The sequence below is a fragment of the Lontra canadensis genome, unplaced genomic scaffold (assembly GCF_010015895.1).
Source record: "Lontra canadensis isolate GAN:19392208 unplaced genomic scaffold, GSC_riverotter_1.0 scaffold80, whole genome shotgun sequence".
Classification (NCBI taxonomy): Eukaryota; Metazoa; Chordata; class Mammalia; order Carnivora; family Mustelidae; genus Lontra; species Lontra canadensis.
In genome coordinates, this window is record NW_022631074.1 from 5,307,840 (window position 1) to 5,335,242 (window position 27,403).

Consider the following 27,403-nt stretch of genomic DNA (forward strand, 5'->3'; position numbering starts at 1 on the left):
AAACTAAAAGTACTACATGTTAACCATCCAGGAAACCAAGATATACACATAGATCCATAAATGCATATTTGAAAACCAACTGTGAGCCTCCTATAACGTAGCTGGGGTAGAAAAACCCAGTTGTGTTTTGAGAATGGACTGCCAGACCTCTCAAACCTCAAGTTTGCTTTGCCTGTAGCATTTTTTCCTTATTTTGTTTTTTTCTAGCTAGGTGCATTTTGAAGGAAATTTAACTTGAAAAGCATGTTTCTAAAGCTAAACCACAGACTGTGTAATGTGAATAATAATGATTCTTGGCTTATTGTTTTTCAATTCCAGAAGAAATCTGACAGACCAGGTCAGTAATAAGTAATATCGCCTATAAAATAGTTTCACACAGATACGATTTTTTTTCAACAAACAAGCCTGAAAATTTGAAAAAAATTGGAACACAGCAGAAAAATTTTCAAGACTATTCAAAGCCATATAATTAATAAAACCACACCTCAGTACTGGTAAACCATGTGTACTAATTTTTATTTCAGATTACTCTTTTACATATACATATATACATAAGCATGTAACTTTATTGGGGTGGGTTTTACACCTCATGAAATTTACCCTTTTCAAGTATACAATTCAATAATTTTTAGTGACTCTTCTGACTGATTCAACCATTGTCATATAAATCAGTTTTAGGATATTTTTATCCCCTTAATAAGTAATGATGAGCCTATCATTGCCTTTTAAGCTCAAGTTTTAAAACATAAATTCTAATTTAAGAGTCTTCATATTGAATTTAATTTTTCATAAATAAAACTCAACACAAAGTGACCTGAGTTCACAGACTTGGGAATGAATTTTAGAATTTTTCCATATCTTAGGTAACACGAACTATATTCCTTCCTGAAGTTTACCCAGAATTGTCTGAGAACTCTTGCTCTGTGTAGACTAAAGATAATTGTCTGTTAGCTATTGGGAATTAGAAATGCAGGAAACTAAATACACACATTAAAGTGAAAGCCAAGTTCTTAAGAGAAACAAGTATTACTATATATGTATCCACATAATTTTCTTTTTAGCTTTACTTATGCAATCCAAAAATGGAATAACTTTAGGCTATTTTTTTCTAATGTGCTAAAATTTTTATGTTACATGTGAAAATTAATTTGCTCCAGTTCTTAAAATTCTGAGGTCAGTTATGTGGAGTTTACATAATGGCAAAAATATGTATTGATGTATTTTCCTTATTTGGATAGATTTGAGAATTTAAATTCTTCCAAAACTCATGCTAGCTCAAAAGGTATTTGACAAAAATTCTTTAGATAAATTAATCTTGTGCCTGGAACTAAAGAGGTCAAACCACAGGCATCATGGAAATTAAGCAGCAGGTAGTCTGCCTTTGAAATTTCCTCTTTGTTTTTTGCTTATATTTTTTTAGAATTTCTACTTGTGGGAAGTAAAATGTTATTTATCACAATTAAGTGCTTGCATTTCTTAATCAAGTGATATGGAGTGGAGAGAGGGAATTTGGAACAAAAAGAATTTGGGAAGTATTACTAAATGCAAGCATGAACAATCCAAATTTTACAGCCAAAATAGAAATTTTGCAAGCATGATTGCTTTTAGAAACTCTATAAGTCTCTGCTGGTGTGCATTTTGTTTGTATAAATATGCAGACATACCTGAATTAGCATAATTCCCACCTGCATCCTTCGGACAGCTAGGCTACAAAAAATTGATAATCACAACCTATTTTTTATTACTTAATTTTTAAAATTTTAATTGAAATCAGATAATGGGTTTGGGATGCATAATTTGAGGAGATGTAGACTGCATATCAAGAGTCATGGAATTGCCAAATGCATTTAACTTTTTCCTATTTTACTTGAAACTTTTCAGGTGAGGGGCATCTGGGTGGCTCAGTTCCTTATGTGCCTGACTTTTGATTTCAACTCAGGTCATGATCTCAGGGTTCTGGAGTCCAGTACAAGGTCTGGGCCTGGCTCTGAACTCAGTGGGAAGTCTGCTTCTCTTCCTCTTCCCCTCCTCCTGTGCTCCTGAGCTCCCACTCCCTTATCTCTCTCCTAAATAAATAAATCAATCTTCAAAAAATATATTTTTCAGGTGATTCCTTTCAAATTAACAAAGAAAGACTAGTGCATTCTTTAAGAATATAACCATACCATAAATAAGTTCCTAGTATCAAGGTAACATAGAAATAGGGCTGCTAAGGAAGTTGATTTCATGGTAATCAAATATTCTACATTCTATATAGTGACTTTCAAAGATCTTCTTTTCTGGACTCTTCCCTTGCCACCCCCTTTTTCCCCCCAAGCCAATGAATATTTCTATACGTAAGTAAATTTGATAGGTCTGAGCTAACTTTGAAAATCTGATTTCCAATGTTTGACCAGCCTTTGAAGATTTCGTGGTATGGGAGGTTTCAGCTCCTTGAGAAAGAGATCAGCCTCTGTGATTCCGAAAGTGGACTTTCCTGCTTCAGTTGGTTTCTGCTGCACTTAGGGTAGAATTGCTAGGCACATACAAGCCAAATGGGCCAGACCTACATATGCCATATGCTAAGCACAATCTGTCAACATTTTTTTCTGCTTCCACACACAGAATCTATAATATTTAGATGTAACATATACTTCTATGGTGTACATTTATAGAGGGATAATGCACTATAAAAATTCATGATTCATATAACAATGAACAGTAATGGTTGCTCACTCATGCATGTGATACTTATAAGGACAGTTGTCACTCCTTCAGAAATAAATCATTCATCCAAGAACATATATAAGTGAAAGCGAAGTTATCATAGGATCACACTCGAAGTCATACAAATACATGAATGCATGAGTGTGTGTGTGTGTGTTTGTGTGTGTGTGTGTGTGTGAGCATGTATGGATGTATGTGTGTTTTAAATTTTGGTTCCTCAATTAAAGTTAGCTATTTATTACTTCTGACACAAACCCCAATTAATACTACATAATTAATCCAGAATCCTGGACGGATGCAACTGTGGTATCATTCTCTTCATTTTCTTATCTTTTCTTTTCTTTACCAGAAAGGATGGGGTAAAGACAGAACAAAATGATTCACCTTGACCCTCAGCATTGCCAAGTAGGGGTAGGTCCAGACAAAAGTGTTAGCTCATGATTTAGTGTGTATTGCCAAACTGCTGATGTAATCTGGCTAAAATCATACTGCTGATGAACAGAGACACAGGAACCCAACAGACAGCAACTTTATAAGTACAGAAACACCTATTCCTTAAATTGCATAAGAGGTTAAAGCTATTATTAAAGCTGCGATAGGCTATTTTAACCTTTACTGTTGGTTAGACATCAAAGACAGGACATCACGGAAGACTCTGGATTTGATGGGACTAAGACAAAAAGTTATAACAAGACTGCGTGCATGATAGTGCTGTTGAGAGGACGTCTATTGTTTGCAATAACTTGTAGACAATGTTACACTATTGTAATTGTTTTCAAATGTAGTTTTTATTATTATTCAGGTATAGTGAGACCAAAAATTGGTCAAGAGATGATTGTTATGAAAAAGATAGTTTGTTACTCACAGTTCCCAAGAGAAAGGGGGGACTGCCACACCATAGGGGCCACATAGAGGAGTATCAGGGTCAGTTAGGAGACAGAAAGAATGAGTGGAAAGCATGGGCAAGAGCCTTTATGATGATTCCTGTTAGAAAGCCAAAGTGAGATAAGATAGGTAGACCTAGGATTAGCCAGTTAAAATAACTTCAATGGACTCTGAGGTGTAGAGACCTGCCAGCTGTCTGATACCTACCCTTGGGATGATTAGAGCAGAGAAATGTCTCCTAGAGTATAAATTCAGATAGAGAAGGCTCTGGATCTATGAATTTCATATGAAAAGCACCCTCATGGGTCAGTCTTTGCTATTTGTAGGAATTGGCTAACCTTGGGAGAGGCAGTCTATCCCCACCCAGTCAGCAAGGCTTCAGATGCCAGAGGATCAAGAATACAGAAAATAAAGAAAGATAGTTAAAAAAAAAAAAAAAAAGGAAAGAAAGAAAGAAATACATATATTACTTCCATTTAAAAGGAAGTAATATATATATATATATATATATTACTTCCTTTTATAATTAATACAATTCACTATATTATATAGTGAATTGTATTAATTGTAAATGTAAAATTCAATGACTTTTGACAAAGATATCCACCTCACCCAAAATATAGAATATTTCTATCAGTGGCCTCTTTCCATCTATCTACAGTTGTAATTTGCCAATAAAAGTTTAATTTACTTAAGACCTGTATATATTTTGCCTTGTTTCCAAATGTGACATAATATAATGTAAATAATACAAGGTAAATTTTTCTCCCCTTTCTGTCTCCATTGAGCACATGGATCAAACAGCCTAAGGGGCTCATCTTTTTTACTAGATTTCTAACCGTCTTCTGTAAAATGGAAGCGGGATAAGTGTCAGCCCCCTTCCGCACTAACATGTATTTAAGTCATACCTCTCCACTCCTGCAGTTAATGAGAAAGCAGAAAGCCCTTTGTCACGAGCTCCACAGAGAGTGCTCCCAAGGTCCAGATTCAGTTCTGTCTTGTGCTGGAATGTAGCAGCTCTACCCCTGAGTGACTCTAAGTCAGAAGAGACCTTATTACTTCAGCAGTGCTTTAAAACAAACACTCAAACAAGCAAATAAAAACTCACAGTGTGGTTAGCTTGGTTATAACCTAAGATTTGTTCTTTCATCTGGGCTTGATTTTGCATCATAATCCTTTCTCACCACCATGTTTCCATTAGCTGCATTCAACAATTATCGCCCTTAATCTTTGGAGCCTTCTATACTAAAATAACCTTGTCTGTACTCAAAAGCTGGATAAGATGTTAACTGAGTTTTCCCAAGATTTCAATATTTTTGATAAATTTTCTAGTATACTACATTTTTCAAAGACAACTAGTTGAAAAAAAAACTTTATTTGCTCTAATTCCTAATATTTCCTACCTAACTGATTCCTTAATTTTATTTTTTTGAGGATTTTCTATTTATTTGAAAGAGAGAGAGTGTACCAGCTTGAGCAGGGATAAGGACAGCAGGAGAAACAGACTTCATGCTGAGTGTGGAGCCCCATGAGGGGCTCAGTCTTAGGACCTTGAGATCTTGACCTGAGTTGAAATCAAGTGTTGGACGCTTAACTAACTGAGCCACCTAGGTACCCCTCCTACCTATGTGATTCCTTATTTCAGAGATTAATAAACTCCAAGTGAACAAGAGTTTTTAAAATAGGTATTTATCAATATTAACCTCTTTCACTTGGAAACATTGTATTTAGAAACCTGTGGTTTGCCCTCCATAGATTTTTCAAAGCCATATCACCTATGTGAGATAACACAAACTATATATTGGTTTTTGTTCCCTGTTCCTGGCACAGAGCTCTACAAACTCCTGTAGTTTTCTAAATAATAGAGCACTAGCAGCATACTTCTGTTCCAGTATTCTGTCTTTGACACCGGTTCCTGATACAGGACTCCCGAAACTCTTATCATTTCCTGGGTACAGGGAGTGTCTTTTATTCTAATGAGGTGACTCTGGGTGAGTTTCTGAATAGCACCTGGATGAGGACTGGTCAATGTAAAGATGAAGCCATGATTAGAAGCTTGGAATTTCCAGCCCTGCTACCCAATTCTCCTGAGAAGGGAGAAGGGTAGAAATGCAGTTAAGATTGATCACACCTATGTGAGGAAGCCTCCATAAACATCCCAATAGTATGGCATTTGGAGAGCTTCCAGGTCTGTGAGCACATCCTTGTACTAGGGCAGTGATACCCTAACTCCAGTAGAGAGAGAAGTTCCTGTTCTTAGGACCCTCCCAGATCTTGCTCTGTGTATCTCTTCATCTGGCTATTCATCTGTATCTCCTTTATCATGCTTTTTAATAGATTGGTAAATGTAAGTATTTTCCTGAGTGTTGTGAGCTATTCTAGCAAATAAGTCAAACTGAAGAAGGGGGTCATGGGAACCTGCAATTTGTAGCCAGGTCAGAAGTTGTGAGTAACCTGGGGGCCTACAATTTGGTAGTTGGTATCTAAGTGGGGTGCAGTCTCGTAGGACTGAGCCCTTAACCTGTGGGATCTGATGCTATCTCTAGTAGATAGTGTCAGAATTTAAACTGTAGGAAACCCAGCTGGTATCATAGAATTAGTTGGTGTGGGGAAAACCCACACTTTGGTAACCAGAGGTGTCAGAAGTGTTGTGGCTGTGGTAATAATAGGAGAATAAAAGAGAAACACAATAGGGGACAAACTAGGTTTTTTTGTTTTGTTTTAAAAACAACGTATTTGAGGACTGTTCTGATTCTGTGTGGATATTGAATGACATTAAAAGGAGAATTTGGTTTAAAGAATAAGGAATGTGGAAGGCAACTGAAAAAAAGAGAAATGGAATCTCTTCTTGAAGAATCCATACAATAAACACCTATGAAATAAACCCTTCTTCTATCACTACTGCTCAAAATTTATCTTTAATGTGTATGCCTTAAAATGTTTTTCTTCCATCACTATTGGTTCAGTTGAGAAAATTATTTTTCTCTTTACTATAGAAAATTAATGACATAATTTTATAGATAATGGTATCTCTGCTAAACACATTATAAGTTTCATTTTGGTTCAAATTTTATTTATTTAACATTGAGAGATAAATAGAACTTATCTTCCAAAGGAAATAACCACAAAATATATTGTATATTTTACTGTAAAGCTAACCAAAGTGCATAGCTAGTTTTATGCAAGATTGTCATGACATTAGGCACTGAAGACTCTGAGGGGTTTATAATATAGTAGGAAGACACCTGGTAAGTAAATTATGTAATTACAACACAATGTGGTGGGCTAAATATTAAGAGAATGAAAAACTATTCTGTATATCAGAACAGAGGAAGAAGCTGATTAACTATTGCCTAAGGGATTCAGGAAGGGCTTTTTGGGAGAATTATATTAAGCAGTTGATTTCTAAGGATAATAATACAAGAGATTTTTCAGATGAAAAAAGGAAGAGATTGAACGTTCCAGATAGCAAGTGTAGCAGCACACTGTGGGCAGATGACCAAAGGAATTATCTTTAGAATTTTAATTTGAAAGGAGAGCACTAAATACTAAAACTGGTATGTGTGTGATAGTCTTATGAGGAATCTTAATAATAACATCATGAATTTCAATTTATGTATTTTACTGTAGTCCAGAATTTCCCAAATATGTGATCTTAAGAGTTTTCCGATACAAACTTCTTAAAAAGGTAGATTCCTTAGCCTTTCTTTTGGGCTCTTATTATTTAGCTAATAAGTTTAGAAAAAAAACTGTTTGAAATTATAAAATTTTGAAGGAGGGGAGTGTTAATATTTCATTTACTTTATAAAATGAGAAGTAATCAAAATGTGTAGAAAATTGAATTTCTGAAACAATTGAGATGAAAAATATAGAATCCAGGTGAAAAATGGCAAGAGTTTGAATTGAAGCAGGGCTGGAAAACTAGAATTGAAAAAAGAATATTCATCAGCTGTCAGATGTTGAAGCTTTTGGCATGCAGGGTTCTTGGTGAGGGAGAATATATAAAGGAGTATAACTCTGAAATTGAAACTGGTTAGTCTGTAGAGATAGTGAGTCCTGAGACCCAAACAGGAAATTCCAGAGAACAACAGGTTGAGGAAATCAGGGTAGGGGTGGTGAGATGGAGAACATGAAGCTATGAATGATTATGCTAATTCAAACCCAAGAGTGTTTCTGGATTTAGTAGAAGGGTTCACTTCCAAAAAAACAAAACAAAACAAAACAAAAAAAACACCACCAAAAACCCAAGAAGGAAATGTTTTTAAGTGGGCATTGTAATGAATGTTACAAAAATATAAGGGAGTAATGCTTTTAAAGGCATGTCTGATTCAAAGTAAAAATCTTTCAGCCATTTACTGCATGATATTTTCCCATGGAGATAATTTTTAAAAGCTTTGGCTTACTTAGAAAAGAAATACTGAATCCTTTTTGTTATTACTTTAACTTGTCCAATCTCTAAACCACAGATACCTCAGAGGTTCATTAGAAATTCCCAAACCCAGAAAGAGGAAAGTCCCAATAAAAACAAACCAAACCAGATCCTTTAGGAGTTGAATTTTGAAGTTTTGACTTCCTGATTCTAAGGATAGGTCATATTTTAGCTTCAGAATAATGGTAAATTTAGCTTAAAAACACCGTAGTTAAAATAATGAATCTCTTCCATGTCTGTCAGTAGGTTTGGCATGTAAGTGTATCAAGTGTAACTCAAATACAAATTGTAAACCATACAAGCCCCATTTCTAACTCAATCTCTTTACAAGGAAATCTCTTTAGCCCAACATTTTTTGCTTCTTCATTGTAATTTTTATTATTATTATTATTTCATTAGATGTAGTCAATGGCTCAGGTTATCCTGACAATGAGAGGAAATCTTACCTTTCTTCTATAAATAAATAACTAGGGTTCAGTTATTAACTATTAAGGGTTATACTCTCTTGTTTCTCTGTCCTCTGGACTAGCCACTGCATGTTTGTGATTCAAGAGGCTGCCAGATGCAGTGGTTTAGAGTTAGGGAAGTAAGCACCCAGTGAGCATTCAATCCTTCGTTCCCAGAAAGTGATGTCCCTCTAGAATAACAATTGAAAAGTATTTTGATACCAGCTTTTACAAAACACATACTAGTAGACAATATAAGGTGAAAATATCTGAATATCTTTATAGCTCTATGTCATGACAAAGAAAAATTTTGAAGAAGAATTAATTGAAAGAGCCATGAGCAAGTCCACTGTGGCAACACAAGATTTTTTTTTAGTACCTGGAGTCTTCAGAACTTCTCAGTGGTATAGTGTCAGTATAGGAAAGCTTCATAGAGAACAGATAACTGTGTGATTCATGAACCTCTCTTTCCCCCCAACATTTTTCTTGTATGTGTATTCTTTTAAGAAATATTTCAGTTAAAATATAATACATTTCACTTTACTAAGTATATCACGTCTCCTTTCTTTATTCTCCAAAGGACGTGTGTATAACCAACTGTACCCAGAATAGCAAAAGCTAAGGGTCAAATATTTGCTTCCTCTCAAACAACAATACCACAAAATGTATTTTACACACCAAGGTATTATTTTAAAGAGGGCTATTAACTTACTAAAAATTACTTCCTTCCTACTGTTTTAATTTTTCTTGTTACCATGTTCCTTCTTACTGTTTTAATTTTTCTTATTACCACTATATATACATATATATACATATATATATATATCCTTCCCCCTTTGCAGAAGTCTGCTTTTACTAACCTATATAGAGGCTTTGACCAGTTTCACCATAGCCTACTTTATGATCAATTTCTTCATCTTGGTAAGAGAGTCATTTCAGGTATATATCATTTAAGGTATATAAAAGAGGCACCGGATTAAAACGCCCAATCTGGAACTATCGGGGTGTTCACCAGTAATTGTTGTTTCTCCTTATACACCTGCAGTTTGCTGGGGAAGACTTGTTCTCCTCCTGTGTACTTCTTACACTAGCGCTGAGCACTTCTCTAGTCTTGGGATGAATTTTTTTTTCATCCTATGGAACTATGACCCACCATTCTTCCAAATAACAAAATTAAAAAAAAAAAAAAACAACAACAAGGAAATGAAGACAAAATAAATCAAATCTATTTTATGATATACATTGCAAAACCATGTTCTCTTACATAACATAATAATAAACTGAAAGAAATTTCTGTGGATTTTAGAAATTAGTACTTTGAACAAATCACTCTTTAATACCTGGAAACTAACCTAAAGAAATGTAATCCATATTATGGTTTCTCATTAATATTACAGAATCTATGAGTGCATGAGGAAGTATGGATGAATTATACTTCAAGGTGTGAGTTAAGAATGTTCTAGAAAACACTTTAAAAAGCATTGATACAGTGGCGTGCCCATAGAATTCATCTCTTTCTGCAGTACGTTTTATCATGTCTTAAAATTATTCATTAGGAGAGAGAAAAACAATTTCTGTTAATTATTTATTAATATTAAAATATTGATGAGCATTACCTAAATGTAACGGGATTCCAGCTGGTGCACTGGGTTGAAACTGCTGACATGCAGCCAACACAAGAGGCGTGTATTAAAGGAGCAGAACAAATGACTTAACAGGGGCCTAAAAGCAGCAATCAGAAAAGGTTCATTTAACTTAGAGATGGCACAAGCTTGGAGCAATTGCCTCTACTTAAGTAAGTGTGGAATTACAAAAGACTATTTATTACAGTCAAACAGGGCCCTGCAGCTTGCTCAGAGACCTTTGAAGAATTTCAACAGTTATAAAGCCTTGCTCGGTGCAGAAGCAGTAAAATTTGGGCAGACCCCAAACAGCCTGCAAAGCTTTCATTAAAAAGTTAATACAATCTTCTTCACATTCTTTGAAATGAATGTGTTTCTCTCTTGTTTGTGTGTGTGTGTGTTTAAAGAGAGATGCCATGCATGATAACTTTCAAAATTTCTTTGAAAGTGTATTTTAACTGTTAGGGAAAATAAACCAGTTTCCTGGTGATGTGGAATAAATGTAGGGTCTCCATGGGTTTATTAGGAAATTGTTCCAACATCAACCATCTTTGAAATGCCCCATTAAGTATATATTAAAATTACTCTTTTAGTGGATTTAATCAGCAGGAAAATTAGTGGAATTTCTCCGTTTTTGTACAAAAAGCAAAACTTATTTCCCAGGATGTTAAGACTATAATTTTTTTATTAACAATTGGATAACAAATTGCTATTTTTTTTTTAAGTAACAGGGTTAGGTTAAAAGAAAAGAATTCTCAAAAAATTAACATATTTTTATTTACTTATAACTAAGTGATATATTTAGAAACATTGAATACATTTATAAACTTTTAACTAAATATAACCAAAATAAGTTATCCTTTGCTTAAAATCAATTTCAGAGCATCAAACCACTATGGTCAGGGGGGTAGAGGGTAAGATTATGATGAGGCCAATCCAGGAAATAAAATTATAATAATGAATAGATGAAAATTAAGTATGAATGGTAAATTATGATAAGTTACATGAAATGACAGTAATTGCTAATGGGAGCAAAATATGAATAAGAAAATGTATTCACTTTTCCATCAGAAAAGCAACACCTACATTTTTCCTTGTCAAAAGATTAAATAATCATTTCCAGGTCATTAAATTAATGATGCTTTAGTTACAAAAGAGTTCATAAGCTCTTACAAATAATAGAAATAGAAGGATGGGAAACCTACTGCAATGGATTCTTCATTTAGACTTACCCTTTCTAATAAAGTGTCATGAGGCAGGCTTAATGAAAACTCTATTTTTAAGTGAGGAATAAAAATGAAAGGCATTTATGTACAGGAATGGTTTGAGAAGTTAGACACAAAAGTCAGCATGTGACAATCACAGAAACATCAAATCCACAAATACAAAACTTCTAATGCTAGCTATTAAAGGGAATACAAATACACAGGATTCTATTGGTACTCGACCTGAGAAAAATCTTTATAAGAAAATAAGTTGTTTAGCAATGAAAATGATCATTAGTTAATATACTTGAGGATTCTTGATTTTGGGTTGTTTCATGTTCGCAGTTTATTTTGTTACATTCCCTCAGGACGGGATGCTGCTGAACCCCACCGTGAGATATTTCAGCTGGCCAGTGTACCAACATTGAGTTTTGAAACCAGAAGTGCGCTGAGGGATAGTATGCATTTTTCTTTTTAATGGAAGGATTTAAAGTGGGAGATCACTTAAAATATATTTAATCTTCCATTAGAAATGAGGGTGATTGTATGATATCTGATCCAAACAGATGCTTTTTATTCTTATTCTGTACTTTTGATAATGCATAGCAAAACATAATCAATATAGAGTCAACACCCAATAAGATACCTCAGTATATATCCAGAGATTTGTGACGCAAAGAGTAGTCAGTTCCTTTGTACTTTTTAATAAATATTTTCATTTTAAGAAATAAAAATACAAAAGCAGATGATTATTGTTTCCTGATAAATATTTTTATTCATGAGAGATTTTTGTGTAAAGTCAAGACCTACTATAATATGTTCTAAACCCTGTCCATTTACAATACACTAAATATTATTATTACCTATAGGTACCATGGGACTCCTTTTGCATAATAGATTCCAGTCCTCTTACAGAGTTGCATATGAAAATGTTATCAATGAGCTGCAGAATCTGGCATTAATAACTTTGCAACGTTATAACAAACAGGTAGCCCTGATGTTTTGTTCTTTTTTTAATATATCAAATATATTTCATTGCTTACATTATAGTAGCAGATTGAAAACATCTGCTCACTTGCCACTAGTCCACCAGCATCTGAAAATCTCAGCTCATTTTCCATAGGCCTGTATGTACCAGGGCTATAATCCAGCTGCTGAGGCTTGAAATGGGGCCAGATTAATACTCCAGAGCCTTTGAAATGGAGATAGTGCTTTCTTGCCAAAGATTAGAGCAATGATGGCCTGCATTTGCTTGTTCCCTTCTTCCTCTGCGCTCCTTTACCACCCTTACTAATTGGATTGATTTGTGTCCTCCCACGATCCCTTCCTGTTGTTTCTCTACAGCTCCATCGCCTGTCATGACGATTAAGAAGGATCGAACGTCCAGAAACAGCATCTCTTTATCTTGGCAGGAACCTGAGCACCCTAATGGGATCATATTGGACTACGAGGTCAAATACTATGAAAAGGTGGGGAGATGATGTTAAAGGGTTGGGTTGTGTAGGGAAAGAGGTAATCTTTTCATGAGCTGTGTACTTGCAAACAACCCAATGGTGTTGCTAAGAAGCCATAAAGCTCTTTGGAACTCTGGTATGTGATACCTTATATTTATCAGTGGGGGTGGGTTTGAAATAATTGTGTCAAATATCCCCCATTCTGTAACAATATGTCACAGCGAAGATGTCAGTACCAAACTTAAGCCATCTAGTTATGGCATTAGAAATGACATTTATGTCCTCTGCTGAGACCCCTGTTCTACCAATTATTTCACAGTGATTCCTTAGCCTACTGATGAGCTACTCCTTAGTACATTGCCTTCAGCATCACTTCCTGACCTTCACATTCACATGAATTTCATTCAGTACAGATGGGAACATTGAACTAATAGCAAAGCCATTGTATTATTGAACTGGCAATGAAAAGCTTTCTTGATACTTTCAAGGTAATTTGGAAGGTGGGAGTGAATGGATAAGTTTGCTCCATGTCATAAAATTGTGGTTCCGTAATACAATTATAAAAATAGGTACATGATTATTTATAAGTAGAATTTAGGCTATATAGTATTTCATCACCTCTAAATGGTACTTATTTCTCCCTGGTTATAAATTATAGATAGGTTCGAAAGTAAGATATTCAAATCTTATCAGAGCTGGATGGGTTTATAGCTACTAATGTGAATAAAACATATTTGTGGGCAGCTGACAAAATATTTGCAAATGACTTAAAATCAAATTGTGCATTTATATAATACTTTATAGAACACTTTTGTGTACATGATTTTATTTTGAGTTGTCTGATGATCCTATGAAATTTGATAATTGGGTTCATTCACAAATAAGAAAACGGAGTCAGTGGAATTATTTGAATTTCTCACAGCCTCATTGCTAGTGAACAGGTCTCGGTTTTGAATCCTGGCAGCCATGACTCCTCCTTTAGTGTGTTTTCCTGTATGACATGCCTTGCTCTACATGAGAATGGATTATTAGAGACATGAGAATTAGCGGTATGATCAGTTGGCAAAAAAGCATAATGTATAAACATTCATTTGCATTGTGTAGTTATTCTCTTTATTGAGGTTAATGTATTTCATAAGTGTGATGCCATTTTTTTTTTTCCATACTGTCCCATGCGGGAAAAGGAATGTCTCTTTCATTCAAAGAAAAGAGAGACCTAATCAACTTCATTGTGCTAAAGTCTTAGTATAAATAACTTATATGCTAATTTGGTCCTCCTCTATAGATAGCACTGTGAAATAGTCATCTGATCATGATCTTCTATTTTTAAAAGTGTGACAAGATTGTTTGGGCAAATGTAACAATCCATGTTTTATAGACAATGCAACAAAATAAAAAGAAAAATAATGACACATTCTCAGTTCAGACTGGATAGCAAAGCCAGGATGCACCTAAACTTTAGATCTACAGGGCCAATTAAAAAAAGCAGTTAATTTATATTTGTATCTAGTATGAACATAAAAAAATTCTGAACTTTCAAATTTACTAACAAAGTACAATGCACATCCTTGTATTAAAATAATATTAACAAGTGGCAGGAAAAAAATGGCTGTATCTATTCATTATTCCCTAAGCATTTTAAAACTAGATACAAATGTACATGCAATATTATCGTTAATATCTGCTTATATAAATATTTATATCAGACATACATAAATTTAAAAATTATTCCCAAATGTATATAATACTTGGAAATATTTTGAATGTTTCCCTAGAATTTAAGCTTTGTAAGGTCTAGCTTTCTTGACTAGTTCACTAACGGTGATGAGCAGAGTCAAGTTTTGGGTATAGGCTCAACAATTTTTTTCACAAATGAAATAATTATTTCTGTAAAATAAATATATTTGATCCTCTTCATTTTTTAATATGCCAGCTTACATGCTATCTAGTACATAACTAGCATCTTTAACTAGTTAGCACAAAATATCTGTAATGTACACTTCTTCTGTAATATTCTACATCATTTTGGTTAAGGATATCCACTCTAGGCCTCACCCCAGGTACAGGGACATTCCACCATTGTTCAAAATCAGGTTCCCCATAAAATATTCCATGTATATTAATGTGCCTTAGGGGAAAAACACAATTCTGTGTAAATCCATTTTTTCTATACAAGGCTTGACACAAAAAAAACTTTCCTGTTAATGTGCACCGTGAATCCCCTAATATACAATTTGTATACAATATACAAAGGATTCCCTGATGGAGATCCTTTGGGGAAATATCTCTAATCTGGAGATATTTGTCTCTACTAAACCACAGTGACTTAGAATAAATATAATGCACATATAACTGATGCTGAGAAAGTTATGAATATAGAGCTATATATAAAACCTGGACTTGTGCTCGCTTCAGCAGCACATATACTAAAACCTGGACCTTTTCTGAGTTTAATATTTCACAATCGATAAAAAATATTTTTCTGAGAATCAGTAGGGCATTCCTATTAAGTTTAATTCATAGGAGTATTTTCCTCATTGTAAGTTTATTTTTGAAATTAGATCAAAGCTTTCATTCAGACTTAGCTTGGAAGAAAAGATATTTTCACTGGCATATTCACGAACTGGTAAGAATGAAAACTTTCCCTGTTTCATGTGCAGGACACAAATCATTTTACCCAAGTTAGGAAATTCTGTATGCTTCTACTGCATTCAGAGAGTGAAATGATTGTCGTCTCTTTTCTATGTCTTATGCTCTGTGTTAAAATCTGAAAGAACTGGTTTTGAGTGTTTCACCTTTTTATCATTTGATAGCATTATGAAGATTTGGTTTTAACATGATTTTTCTTACCTCAAAGCAGGAGCAAGAGACAAGTTATACCATTCTGAGGGCAAGAGGCACGAATGTTACCATCAGTAGCCTCAAGCCTGACACTACTTACGTATTCCAAATCCGAGCCCGAACGGCAGCTGGATACGGGACCAACAGTCGCAAGTTTGAGTTTGAAACTAGCCCGGACTGTACGTATTATTTCAGCGTCATGTATTGGGGGAGGGCTGCTGTAAAGGTGTCTGATAATTCATTCTCATTTTCTCTAAATTTTAATCGTTAACATTTAGATAATATTTACGTATTGAGATACACTGAAAGTATATTGCTTGAAATATTTGACAATTTGTATGGTATTGAGTCTGCAGATTTGTGTTTGTGTGGGTATGCATCTGTGTTGTTGTTTTTCTCTTTTACACACCAAACATGTTCGAATGCTGAAATGCTACGGGTCCTCTACTGGCCATAAATTGCTTTGAGGAAAATTATGTAATATGGAAACATACTCTGAGTACTTGTTAATCCAGATGTTCTGGGTTCATTGCAAAATTCAGTGAATTATTAAAACACACACACACACACACACACACACAAAAAAAAACTTGCTGATATCCATGAGGATTTTAATATTGTTTTAATCCTTAACACATTCAATCTTGTGTCACTTGGAGATTGAGGATTTTCTAAATCGTGATTTATCACCTCATTCACATTCACAAGCAGTTTGGATAGTCTTATGTGTCTGACACCAAATTTGGCATAAATACATCTAAAATTGGCAAACATTTTCCCAGTGGTATTTCTCTTTTCTTCAAATGCATTTGCTTTGTATTAGAAAAACCCTCTGCTGAAATATAATGTTTAAAAAGTTAATATCATGGCCGCGGTACTAAAACAGAGTGAACAGACATTCAAGCTAAGGATTTTGTTTAGTTTATTAATTAAAGAGGAGACTTTTATGTATTTATCTATATTTTATTTATGTTCATTATGTCTTCCAAAAGATTAAACTGGTTTATTTATTTTTTTAGATTAAACAGGTTTAAAGGAAAATTTGAAGAACAGATACATATATACATATAAATACATATTTGTGTGTGTATCTATATAGGCAATCAGGAATACTTAAACAAATTTACTAATTTGCCCCAAACTGACTAATATCCTATAGGACAACAAATGTAATGATTGAAGTAATTTTTTCTACTGCACATAAACCATTTATGTCTCCAGTGAATGTTTTAATTATAATGGGAGAAATTATATACATCATTCAGTTGTCTGCAACTTAAATTCAGTTGTAAAATAGCCTAGAAAGGCAATCAAAGATGAACACCCTTTAGAAAGAGACTATCTGGGAAGGGTCTGACAATGGCCAGCACTGTCCTGAAAGGAAACCCAGTAATCTCTTCTGATTTTTCCAATTTGCCATTTCTCCTGGCATGCGTATTTCCTATCTAAATCTTTTGTTCATGACATTAAAATCATGTTGGCTTTGGTACAGTAATATTTTTATTATGCCCACAATCCATATCTAATAGAAACATTGAAGATTAACATAAATTATAAAAACTGTTCAAGTTAGTGTAATAGTTACTCTATCAGGTAGTTATTTTATGGCACACTTTTGGTCAGGTGATTAGAAATGCTTCTTATAATAACAAGCTGTACCTCCTGCAAGGCACTGATAATTTAGTGTTCTTAGAAATTATTAGCTCACAGCTGAAACATGGCAATTCTTCTAACTCAAAGGGGAGCTGCCATCCTCAAAAGCACAAGTCTATACTTCAAGACCTTTCCTAATCCTCCATGATGGATATACATGTTTACCCAACTGTGGTGTCATGGGATTGCCTGCTTGGATCTCCCTGCTGCCACGCCTGCAGTGGGCAGACAACCTCCAGCTGCTGTTCCTTCAGGACCCACCACAGCCACCATGCACGGGCCACACTTCCCTTGTGGACTAAACACTGCAAGGGGACTGCTGTCAGGCCTTTTCTGACTAATGCAGGATTCCTCTCCCAACAGTCTTCACTCCAGGACTAGGTTCCAAGGAGAAATCGTTCTCTGAGACTATTCAAAACGAAATGGTACAAATTGCCATAAAAGTACATCTGAACAAGTTTTAAAAACAAATTTAAAATTTTAGGTGACACAATAAAAAAGTTTAATTGCAATTTGACATTAGTAGTTCTAAATCTTTTTGTTAATGTTTAAGTAGTGCAAAACAAGTTTCTTTTTTCTTTTTCTTTTTTTTTTAAGATTTTATTTTCAAATAATCTCTACACCCAACAAGAGGCTTGAACTCACAGCCCTGAGATCAAGAGTTGCATGCTCTACCAATTGAGCCTGCCAGGGTCACTGCAGAAAAGTTTCTTGTTCTGAAATGATTACAAATTGAATTTTTCTATCAAACTTTTAAATGATATTTAAGTGAACAACAACAAAATCTACATTTGCTTTACCAAGAAAGATCACAAATCCCAGGAAGAGAAAGAAACAAATGTTCATTATATCCCTGTAGTAGAACTTAGGCCTATTGAGGGACAGGAGGGTCAGATCACCATTAGATAAACATTCATTATGTTCCACACATGCATGTTCTTAATCAGCACTTAACTCTATCTGCTATGTAAATATGCAAAGGGAACAACAAATTCCAATACATGAATGTGACTCCAGATTTACTACAGATATTGCTGGGGTGGCCTTCTGCATGAACCACTTCTGAGGCTTCAGTGTCTGAGGTTGAAGAAATAATCCCATTTGAAAACTATAAGGTCTTGGGGTTTTGCCAGATAAGTTTTATATTTGCAATACTTCCACTGATTGATAGAGCAGTTGAAGAGAGGATAAGGAAAAGATGAGCTTTTTAACACCTCCTCTTCATTTATAAAAATCTTTGAGTTGAGCAGCTTGATTTATTTATTTATTTATTTTTAAAGATTTTATTTATTTGCTTAAGAGAGAGAGAGCAAAAAAGAGAGCCCGAGAGAGAGCTCGAGCAGGAGCAGGAGCAGAGAGAGTGGGGGAAGCTGACTCCCTGCTCAGCAGGGAGCCAGTTGCAGGACCCTGGATCATGTCTTCAGCTGAAGGCAGACACTTCACTGACTGAGTCATCCAGTCTCCCCTCAGTTTGATTTAAAAAAAAAAAAAAATCAATTTACTCTTGCTGCTTCAGCATAGAATTATTCCAGACTTTAAATATAGATGAGGAAAAAAAAAGTATTTTTTGTCTTAGCTGGGGAAAAAAAGACAAAAATCAACTTTCTGGGTTTTTTTTAAGATTTATTTGAGAGAGAGAGAGAGGGTAAGGGCAGAGTGAGAGAATCTTCAAGCAGACTCCCCAGTGAGTGTGGAGCCTGATGTGGGGCTCGATCTCATGACCCTGAGATCGTGCCCTGAGCCAAAACCAAGAATCAGATACTTAACCAACTGAGCCACCCAGATACCCCCTTGTTTCTATTTTTTTTAATCAAAATGATATCTTCTTAAAATTCTAAGAACTCAAGAGTCTTAATTGTTATATATTGATATTTATATATTATATAATATTTATATATATTATATATATAAAGTCTCATGTTTGGATTTCTTTTAACAATTTGCTATTTATTGTACTTTTTATTTTTTTAATTTTTTCTAGTTTTTATTTTTAAAAATTATATGAAAAGTTCTCATTCATAACACATATACATAATTTTCAATAGAACAAAGTATATCTTTACCTGGAATTTAGATAATATTTTTTGAACTTGGTTAAAATGTCTTACTTTTTACAGTGATTATCATCTTCCTCTTACCGATGAGGAAACTGAGAAATAGGGAGGTTTAAGCAAGTTTTCCAAAACCATACCATTGGTAAATTACGGGTCTGGTACTAGAACCCTGTATTTATGTGATAATATATTAAGCATTCTTATAAGTCATTTTATCTGGTCCTGTTCTGTAAGCTATTCAAATACTATTATTTCCTTTTTAGGTGGCCTAGGACACAGAGTTTATATGGTTTTTTTCTCAGGTTGTATAGCCAATAAGCAGGGTCAATGACCCTAGAATCTTCAAGTTTTGGAGTACTGATCCAGTGCTGTGATTGCATATTAAAAATATATTTATTAATATATTATTTATATATGTACATATTAATTAATTAAATATGTTTATATATATATGTAATGTTGAAGTGGTAGAGTTTATAGGAGTAAAGAAGCATCCCTAGAGTCAAGGCAACATCTCCAAAGCAAGAAGGACAAAGAGTATGAAACTGTGGCATGCTTGGAAACACAGTCAACTGTCTAGAAACCCTCAGTGGGCAGACATGGAATCCACAGCACTTTTTGCCAGTTTTTCACTAAGGAAACGAAATAATAAAAATATGTAACATTTATTAAGCACTTACTACGTGCTTTGGCACTGTTATAAGTGTTTTAACTGCATTAGCCCATTTAATCCCATTTAATCTTCACAACAATGAGATATTATGTCACACAACAAATAAGTGCAAATTCAGGCATTCTGGTTCATAAGAACGAGCTCCTAACTAGCCTGCTTTAGGGAGAGGAAGCTGGCAGTATGTATAGGCTATACTAAAATGGGCAGTGCTTTGCTAGAAACAGGAGAAGCAGTTTGCTTGTGGGATTAAATATTCAAAATGAGTTTCTAAGACACATAATAGATATCAATGTTTAGCAGCATGCCACATAAAGTCATTGGACAACTCTGTTATGCATTTAGTCAATATTACTCATTAAAGTGTTTGCTAATTTCACCAGCAAAAACGATCAGTTTGATTATGTGCTTTAGAAAGTCTCCAGGATTCATAGCTATTTAGAGCTAGAGGAAATTGCAGAGATGTTCTACTGCCTGTGACAGAAAAAGAAATCGAAAAGTCCTCTTCCTTCTATCATGTTTCCCCTCCCAGTTTCACTGACCTTTATTTTATCAACTGGCTAAAATGTACAGAGAATGTAGAACTTGCTGGGCTTTATAAGTTATTACAGGGTACAAAATGGAAAGCATGCGATCGAGTTATTATTATAGGTTTATGGAGCATTATTGAATCACTAGGTCAAGTTATTTTGCAGACTAATCACAGATCAATGTCCCATGCATGGGGATGTATCAGTCCAGGTCTTCTGGGAGGCAGATGTGAAGATGGAATTACAATAGCTTTACAGGGGGAGATGCAGGTAGGGGAAACAGGCGGGAAGAGCAGAAGTGGTCAAGCAGCACCTCCGGCTGGGATGTAGGTCAGCTGTCTGTGAAGAGCTGGAGGGAAAGAGAAGCATGGAGAAGGAGGAGCCTCAGACAGCAGTGCAGCTCGGAGGGTCTCACAATCCCATGGGGAGCCCCAGAATGAAGACTGCTGTTGAGGAGTCCTGCACTGAGCAGGGAGGGCCTGGCTCTGGTCCCCTAAGGTGGTTAGTCATGGAGGGGAGCATGGCCCGTGCATGGAGGCTGCGGTGGGTCCTGAAGGGGCAGCAGCTGGAGGCTGTCTGCCACTGCAGGCTTGGCAACGGAGAGATCGAAGCAGGCACTCCCATGACTGCCACAGTGGTATAAACAACAGTTTGCTGGTAGTAAAGAATAAAGTGCTTGATGCAGTTTATATTACGAGGATGCCATCCTGCTGCACTTGGAGCTCTTTTTTTCAGATGCTGAGGAAAGTTCTCATAGCCTATCTGCCATGTCTCTTCATTTGTATCATTTAGCTGTTCCTAAAGCAGCGTTATTTTCCAGAAAACCTTCCAAAAGTTAGATGTTGATGAGGCTGAACATCTGATACTGGCTTCTGGAGAGGAGATGGTATTCAAATAATCAAACTCTGTCTTCTAAGCTGTTTTGATACAGCCCTCATTCATTTGTGCACTGACGTCTATTACAAGAGTAATATATGTTAAAATATGAGCACGTGAAAGGGGTTGTTCCAGGAGCGGAGCATATTTTTAGAAGGTCTAGAGATCAGGATGCTTATGGAGTTTGTTAGTAGCTGAGGCTGGGGGTAGAGACAAGGACTAGATCTTAAATGGCTTTACCTGCTCTGGTATGGAATTTGCATTTTATCTTAAAAGTGATGGAGAGCCCTGTAAAACTTTTATGCAGGAGAATGACATGGTCAAATTCATGGTTTAGAAGGAATACACTGATGGCCATGTAAATAGAGACCAATTAGGAATTTCTAATTATAATCCAGAAAAGAAATGAAGACATAAACTAAAACACTCAAAAAGTTTGGTAATTAATTGGATATTGAATGATCAGAAAAGGGAAAAGACAAGATGACTTCATGTTTATGGTCTACATCTTTGCTAGTCAAAATGTTGACTGGGTCAGTAGCATCAGCATCACTGCGAGCTCACAAGAAAAGTACAGTCTTGGTCCCCATTCTGGACCAACTGGATCAGAAATAACTTTTCCAAAAGATTCCCAAGTGGTTTGAATGACCACTGAAGTTAGAGAAGCATTGGTCTAGCTCAAGGGTCAGTAAGCTTATTCTGTAAAGGGACAGATAATAAATATGTCAGGCTTTGTGTGTATAGTCTCTGTTGTTCCTACTCAACTTGGCTATTGTAGCATAAAAGTGGCCAAAGACAATATGCAATTGAATGTGGTTGTGTTCCAAAGCAATTTTACTTATGCACCAAAACTTGAATTTTATATAATTTTTACATGTCAAGAAATCTTCTTTTAACTTTTTACAACCATTAAAAAATATATAAAAATAATGTGAACTCCTGGGCTTTACAAAAACTGGTGGCAGGCCAGGTTTGATCCCTGGGACTTTTTTGCCAACACATCATCTAGGTGAGTAAGTGAGTAATGGGCCATTCACAAAGGTAGGAAATATAGGGAGAAGAACAATTTGTTGGTGGTATGTGTTGTAAAACATTTAAATAACTCTAGATATTGGAGGCTAAACAAGCTTGATTAGATTGTTTTTATCATTTTGTTCCTGGAACTCTTACCTGTTCTCTATGTGCCTCTGGTAACTTCTGGTTTATCCAGTGAATTTCTCTGTAGTGAGGATAGACAAAACCAGCTGAGGATATTTCACACGCTAGGCACTCAAGGTGTGTTTGATTGTTGCCATTGAAACAGAATACTTTATCTTATTAATTAGAAATTTCAAGCGCCATTGTAAGAAATATCTATTTTTTTTTACACGAAATGAAGAGTTCTGTCTACACTGTCTTAAGCAGTAAGCCATATTTCAGGAAAACCAGTGTAAATATGGTTTTTCTGTGCAGATGTTAGTTATGGTGTGTTAATGCCTGGCCTTTTCTTATTTTTCTCCTCTACCTCACAGCTTTCTCCATTTCTGGGGAAAACAGCCAAGTAGTGATGATTGCCATTTCAGCGGCGGTGGCGATTATCCTGCTCACAGTCGTCACCTATGTCTTGATTGGGAGGTGAGTTCAAGGGCTCTTTTACCACTTACTCTCATTATTGCTTTGCCTGCTCCCCTCAGTGGCCACTAAAATCCAAAGGTTGTGGTCCATGAAGTATTTTAACAAATAAGCATGTCTCCACTTAGATCTAGATCTTTCGTCTCCTCCCTTTCTTTTCTTTCTCCATCTTTAGTTTTGATTTTTCTTTCCTCCATTAAATTCCTGCCCCACTCTTCAACACATTCCACTTCTCCTCTCTCTCTTGACCTCACTTGTAGTTTTTACTTTCTTTTTCCAATTATCCTCTCACTCTTCAAATACGCCCCAGATTTCCCTGCCACTTTCTCACCCAGAACACTAGTAACGCAGCATAGCGCTAATCACTAACAATGGAGACTTTACCCTTCATTCATTCTAACAGCAGTTGTTTGAAAAAAAAAAAAAAAAAAAAAACTATAAACACTTTCTAAGGCTATTATAAAAACTCAGCTGAAGGGGTCTGCACAGTGGGGAATCAGCTCTACGTATCTCCTCATTAGGCAGCTTTCCAGAGTCCCCAGAGAAAGAGGCTTTCTATAAAGGATTTAGAAAATATGAAGTCATTAAACTTTCAATAAAGCATTTAATTGTTTGCGGAAAATGCTTTACTTTTTTGTGCTTTGCACATTCTGCGCATAGATAATTGCTTTAAGTATATTTTCTTTCTGTGTTCTCTTCCATTGACTTAACCTCCAGGTTCTGTGGCTATAACAAGTCAAAACACAATGCAGATGAAAAAAGACTTCATTTCGGGAATGGACATTGTAAGTTCCTAAGCTGTTTTGGTGCTTTGGTTTTTACCATTTCAGTTTTCCCAGTTATTGATTTGTAATTGGATAACTTCCCCACAAAGAGAATGCAAAAGTAGTTCTATGAAAGAATTGAGCAAATTAAATTAATTTTAAATGGAGAAGGAAATTCATGGCTCTGCATTAAGTAATTTTTACATGGTCACATTTCAGCATACTTAAGCTAAAGGGAAGGATAACCTGTGGTTTCTATCCAGATAATGCATAGGATGTGGAGCATGGTCTATAGGCAGCTCTGCGTAGCTGAAAGGCAAAGCGTATCTTCAATTTCCTCATTTCTTGTCCTTTGCTAAAATCTAAATAGGAACCTTTTCCTTTTCCTAACTCCCAAATAAGTATAAACAACCTCTGCTTATGTGAAATGCCTTACTCTGTTTTGTCAACCAACCAGGAGAGAGCCTTTAAAATAAACTATATTTTGGAGTTATACGATATCCAACTGGTACGAAAGCCTACACTTTTCCCTCATATTTTAATACCAATCAGTTTTGTGTCTTTTTAATATTTTCTAAAAGAAATACTTTCTTTTAGGAAATGAAGTGTTTATATCTAATAAGAAGACTCTTTTTTTTCTTCTTCTTTTTCTTCTTCTGGCAAAATAAATCATCCTGGGTGTTTTGATTTTCCAAACTATGGCTCAGTTTAATGTGGCAATTACTAATCAGTGGACTCAAAGGGAATGTTCTTATGGAAATCAGTATAGATTTATGTGCTCTCAAATAATCTCAATATAACTAATGTGGTCTTGTATGTATTACTTTCTTTGGAGTTTCACCGTTGCCTTGTAAAATTATTGTCAATTCAGCATCATACTTTGTGTCAGTCAGTGGCTTTGCATCTAAAAATTATAGTTCTAGTTATAACTCAAGTAAAAGCTTGATTACCTGTAGCAAACATGCAGGGGGCATACAGTGGCTTGCAAAAAAAAAAAAAAAAAGTCTTCCAAAATGTAAATTGATGTAATGTGAACACCGTGACAGAGTTTACAGAGAAAATTTTCTGTTTTCTCCATCTCACTGTAGTCCTTACAGAATAATTCACAAAAGCCAAAGTAGTACCTTCCTAGTAGCCTCACTTCATCATTTCAGATTAGTTAGGTTACCAACTCAGAAGTCGTAAAAGAATGAATGAACAAATTACAGGATACTTGTCTAGCTTTTTTCATCATCCCCAAAAACACAGAGTCCCAGTCACCATGCATAAATTAGAGCAGTTACATTCCTGTGGATTAAGTTGTTCTTAATTTGGGTTAGATAGTCAATGTAAATATTGTCTTTGGAGCAAAACCATACTTTTTTATATCAGAATTGTAAATCTCATGAATTTGGAACAATGATAAATTTCTGTAACCCAATTGTAAACAGGTTCCTCTATCACTCCAGTCTCTTTTAGCTGTTGGTTTTTCTGGGGGAGTTGGTTGAGACTTTAATTTTCTTCAAATGCACAATATTCTTATGACAGACAAACAAAAAAGAAATGCATTTTATCCTTGCTATAAGGGCATAAGGTAACTTATGTGCATGTCATAAACTTTCTGCGTCTTAATGCTACAGCTGGTTTATTTCAGACCATTTATTTGGTATTACTTTAAAAAGCTCTAGCTATGAACTATTCCCTCCAGCCTTGTTACAAATCCTATAATATTGCTTCAAAAGGAAAGAAATGTGTTTCACCTCCTAAGATCCTGTCCCCTTGCCCTCTCTGGCTAGGTCTTTTTATTTTTTGCTATCCTTAGGGCAACTCATGCTGGTAAAATGGAAATGTAAATTATTGTGTTTGCACAGAATGAGCTGTAAAGTAGTGCAGCTTAACACATGTGCATGTGTTTATTATCTGGTTTTCTTGACACAGCCCAGCTACTCTGTTTGTTGCCCTTAATTATTGGTGTGAAGGGATTATGTGCCTTGTATCCTGCATCACCTGATTCCTGGAACCTCTAGGGTCAGCAGTTAAAAGTCAGCAGCCAAAACTCCCACAGTGAACAGGCTATTTTACTTGGGGATGTGTGTATGTTTATATTTGTATTGTTCCCCAACTTTTGTGTGGATAAAAAAAGCAATGTAATGATTTTACTTCATTGAAACGAGTTTGATTGATTTTAGTTGGAAACGATATTGAATTTTCAGATTATTTAGTAATACATATATTACCCTAGGGCTGCCAGGTATGAGAGGTAACTCTAAGCACACTTTCAAGGCTGTTTAAAACCAATGGTTACTTAAAATGTTTGAGGCTTTGCTCCTGACAGCTCATTTTATTATGGTCTTTGCAAATTCTGATGCTAGTAAATTGCTTCCAACTTCATTTCCTTGAGGTGAGCAAAGTAAAACATTTGTAATTGTTCACAAGAAAAATTTTCATTTTGGTGGAAAAACTTGATTTTTACCTTATCTTTAAAAATGTTTCTTTTTCCTTGAAAAGTAATACTTAATTTCCTTCCCTTACTAGTTCTTTACCTTACAATCTACTAGAGATAAATCAAAACAGAATGATCCTATAGCCTAGCCAAACTTTGAGGCAAGCCTTCATTAAAATGTAACCAAATTGACTTCATGAAAAGATTCTGACACATTTTATTTCGGGACTTTTTATGTAAGTCTACAGTTACTTTTACTGGTTTCCTTAACCTAAGCAAGAAAAGTATGAGAGCTTTCCTTAATCTGTTTCCTTGTTTTAAGGGTAAAGTGTTTTGATACTGATAATATTGAAATAGGTTTAGTGTAATAATAAACTATAGAAGACCACTGTCCTAAAGAGTGGCTCAGCCATCTGTTTTGATAGGAAGCAATAATGTTTTCAATAATGGCAGAAGCTTGCAAACTAATCTGGGAGCTAAAAAGGAATGGACACTTCTGAGCCCAAATTCTGTCTCTAGAAACCTCAATCATATTAATAATTGTGAATGAACATTCTTAACATGAAAATACTTATAACGACAAATAGTCTCTCTCATTTTTTGGACCTTAACCACATAACAGGCACTCATGCCAGGCGCCTGAATAACAAGTTTTCAAGAGCCTTCTTTCTCTGGCATCTCATTTATTCTTTTTGCTGAGCTGTTCAAAGTAGAAGAGCTTCAAAAGTAACAGTCCTTACCTTCAAAAGCTATTTTACTCCACAGTTTGCCCAAGCCAGAGCAAAGGAGTTGTCGCTTCCCCATTTCTGTGGATGTAACTCCCTAGATATGTCTTTTCGAAATATCGGCACTTGGCCTCAGGATGGAGAGGCGGCACTATGGTGGCGCTCCTGTCAACACAGGCTTGAGTAGGACGAGTGTTAGCCTTTCTTCTCCATTTGTTTCCCAACTCTCCCAAACCCACTCTATAGTCTCAAAATCATCTGAAGATATAGCTGAGGACAACTGATTTTTTAGTCCCTAACTACCATTTATTTTTATAATCCATTTTTTTGTATGCTTCTATTTCATTACTCAAAACTTTTATGGATACTTTGCAGGAACATAAATTATTATGTGGTGTAACCATGCCATTTATAAAGATGTCCTATAGGTCAATGAACTAATTCTTTCTCAGCCCACACTATGAAATGCTAGACCTGTTGACCTAATGTCCATTGAGCTGAAGGCTTTCC

At 35.3% G+C, this 27,403-nt stretch overlaps 1 protein-coding gene across 3 annotated transcripts in view; it reads left to right on the forward strand.

Moving 5' to 3' along the window:
* The window catches only part of EPHA3 (EPH receptor A3), a 354,910-nt gene that overhangs the window by 263,513 nt on the left and 63,994 nt on the right, over nucleotides 1-27,403 (forward strand). For 2 of the 3 annotated variants that reach the window (XM_032882231.1, XM_032882233.1), the window contains exons 6-9: nucleotides 12,638-12,762; nucleotides 15,605-15,767; nucleotides 22,883-22,985; nucleotides 23,700-23,767. In XM_032882231.1, coding sequence (XP_032738122.1) covers nucleotides 12,638-12,762; nucleotides 15,605-15,767; nucleotides 22,883-22,985; nucleotides 23,700-23,767 — 459 coding nt within the window. The remainder of the gene's footprint in view (nucleotides 1-12,637; nucleotides 12,763-15,604; nucleotides 15,768-22,882; nucleotides 22,986-23,699; nucleotides 23,768-27,403) is intronic. The other variant, XM_032882232.1, reaches the window with a different exon arrangement.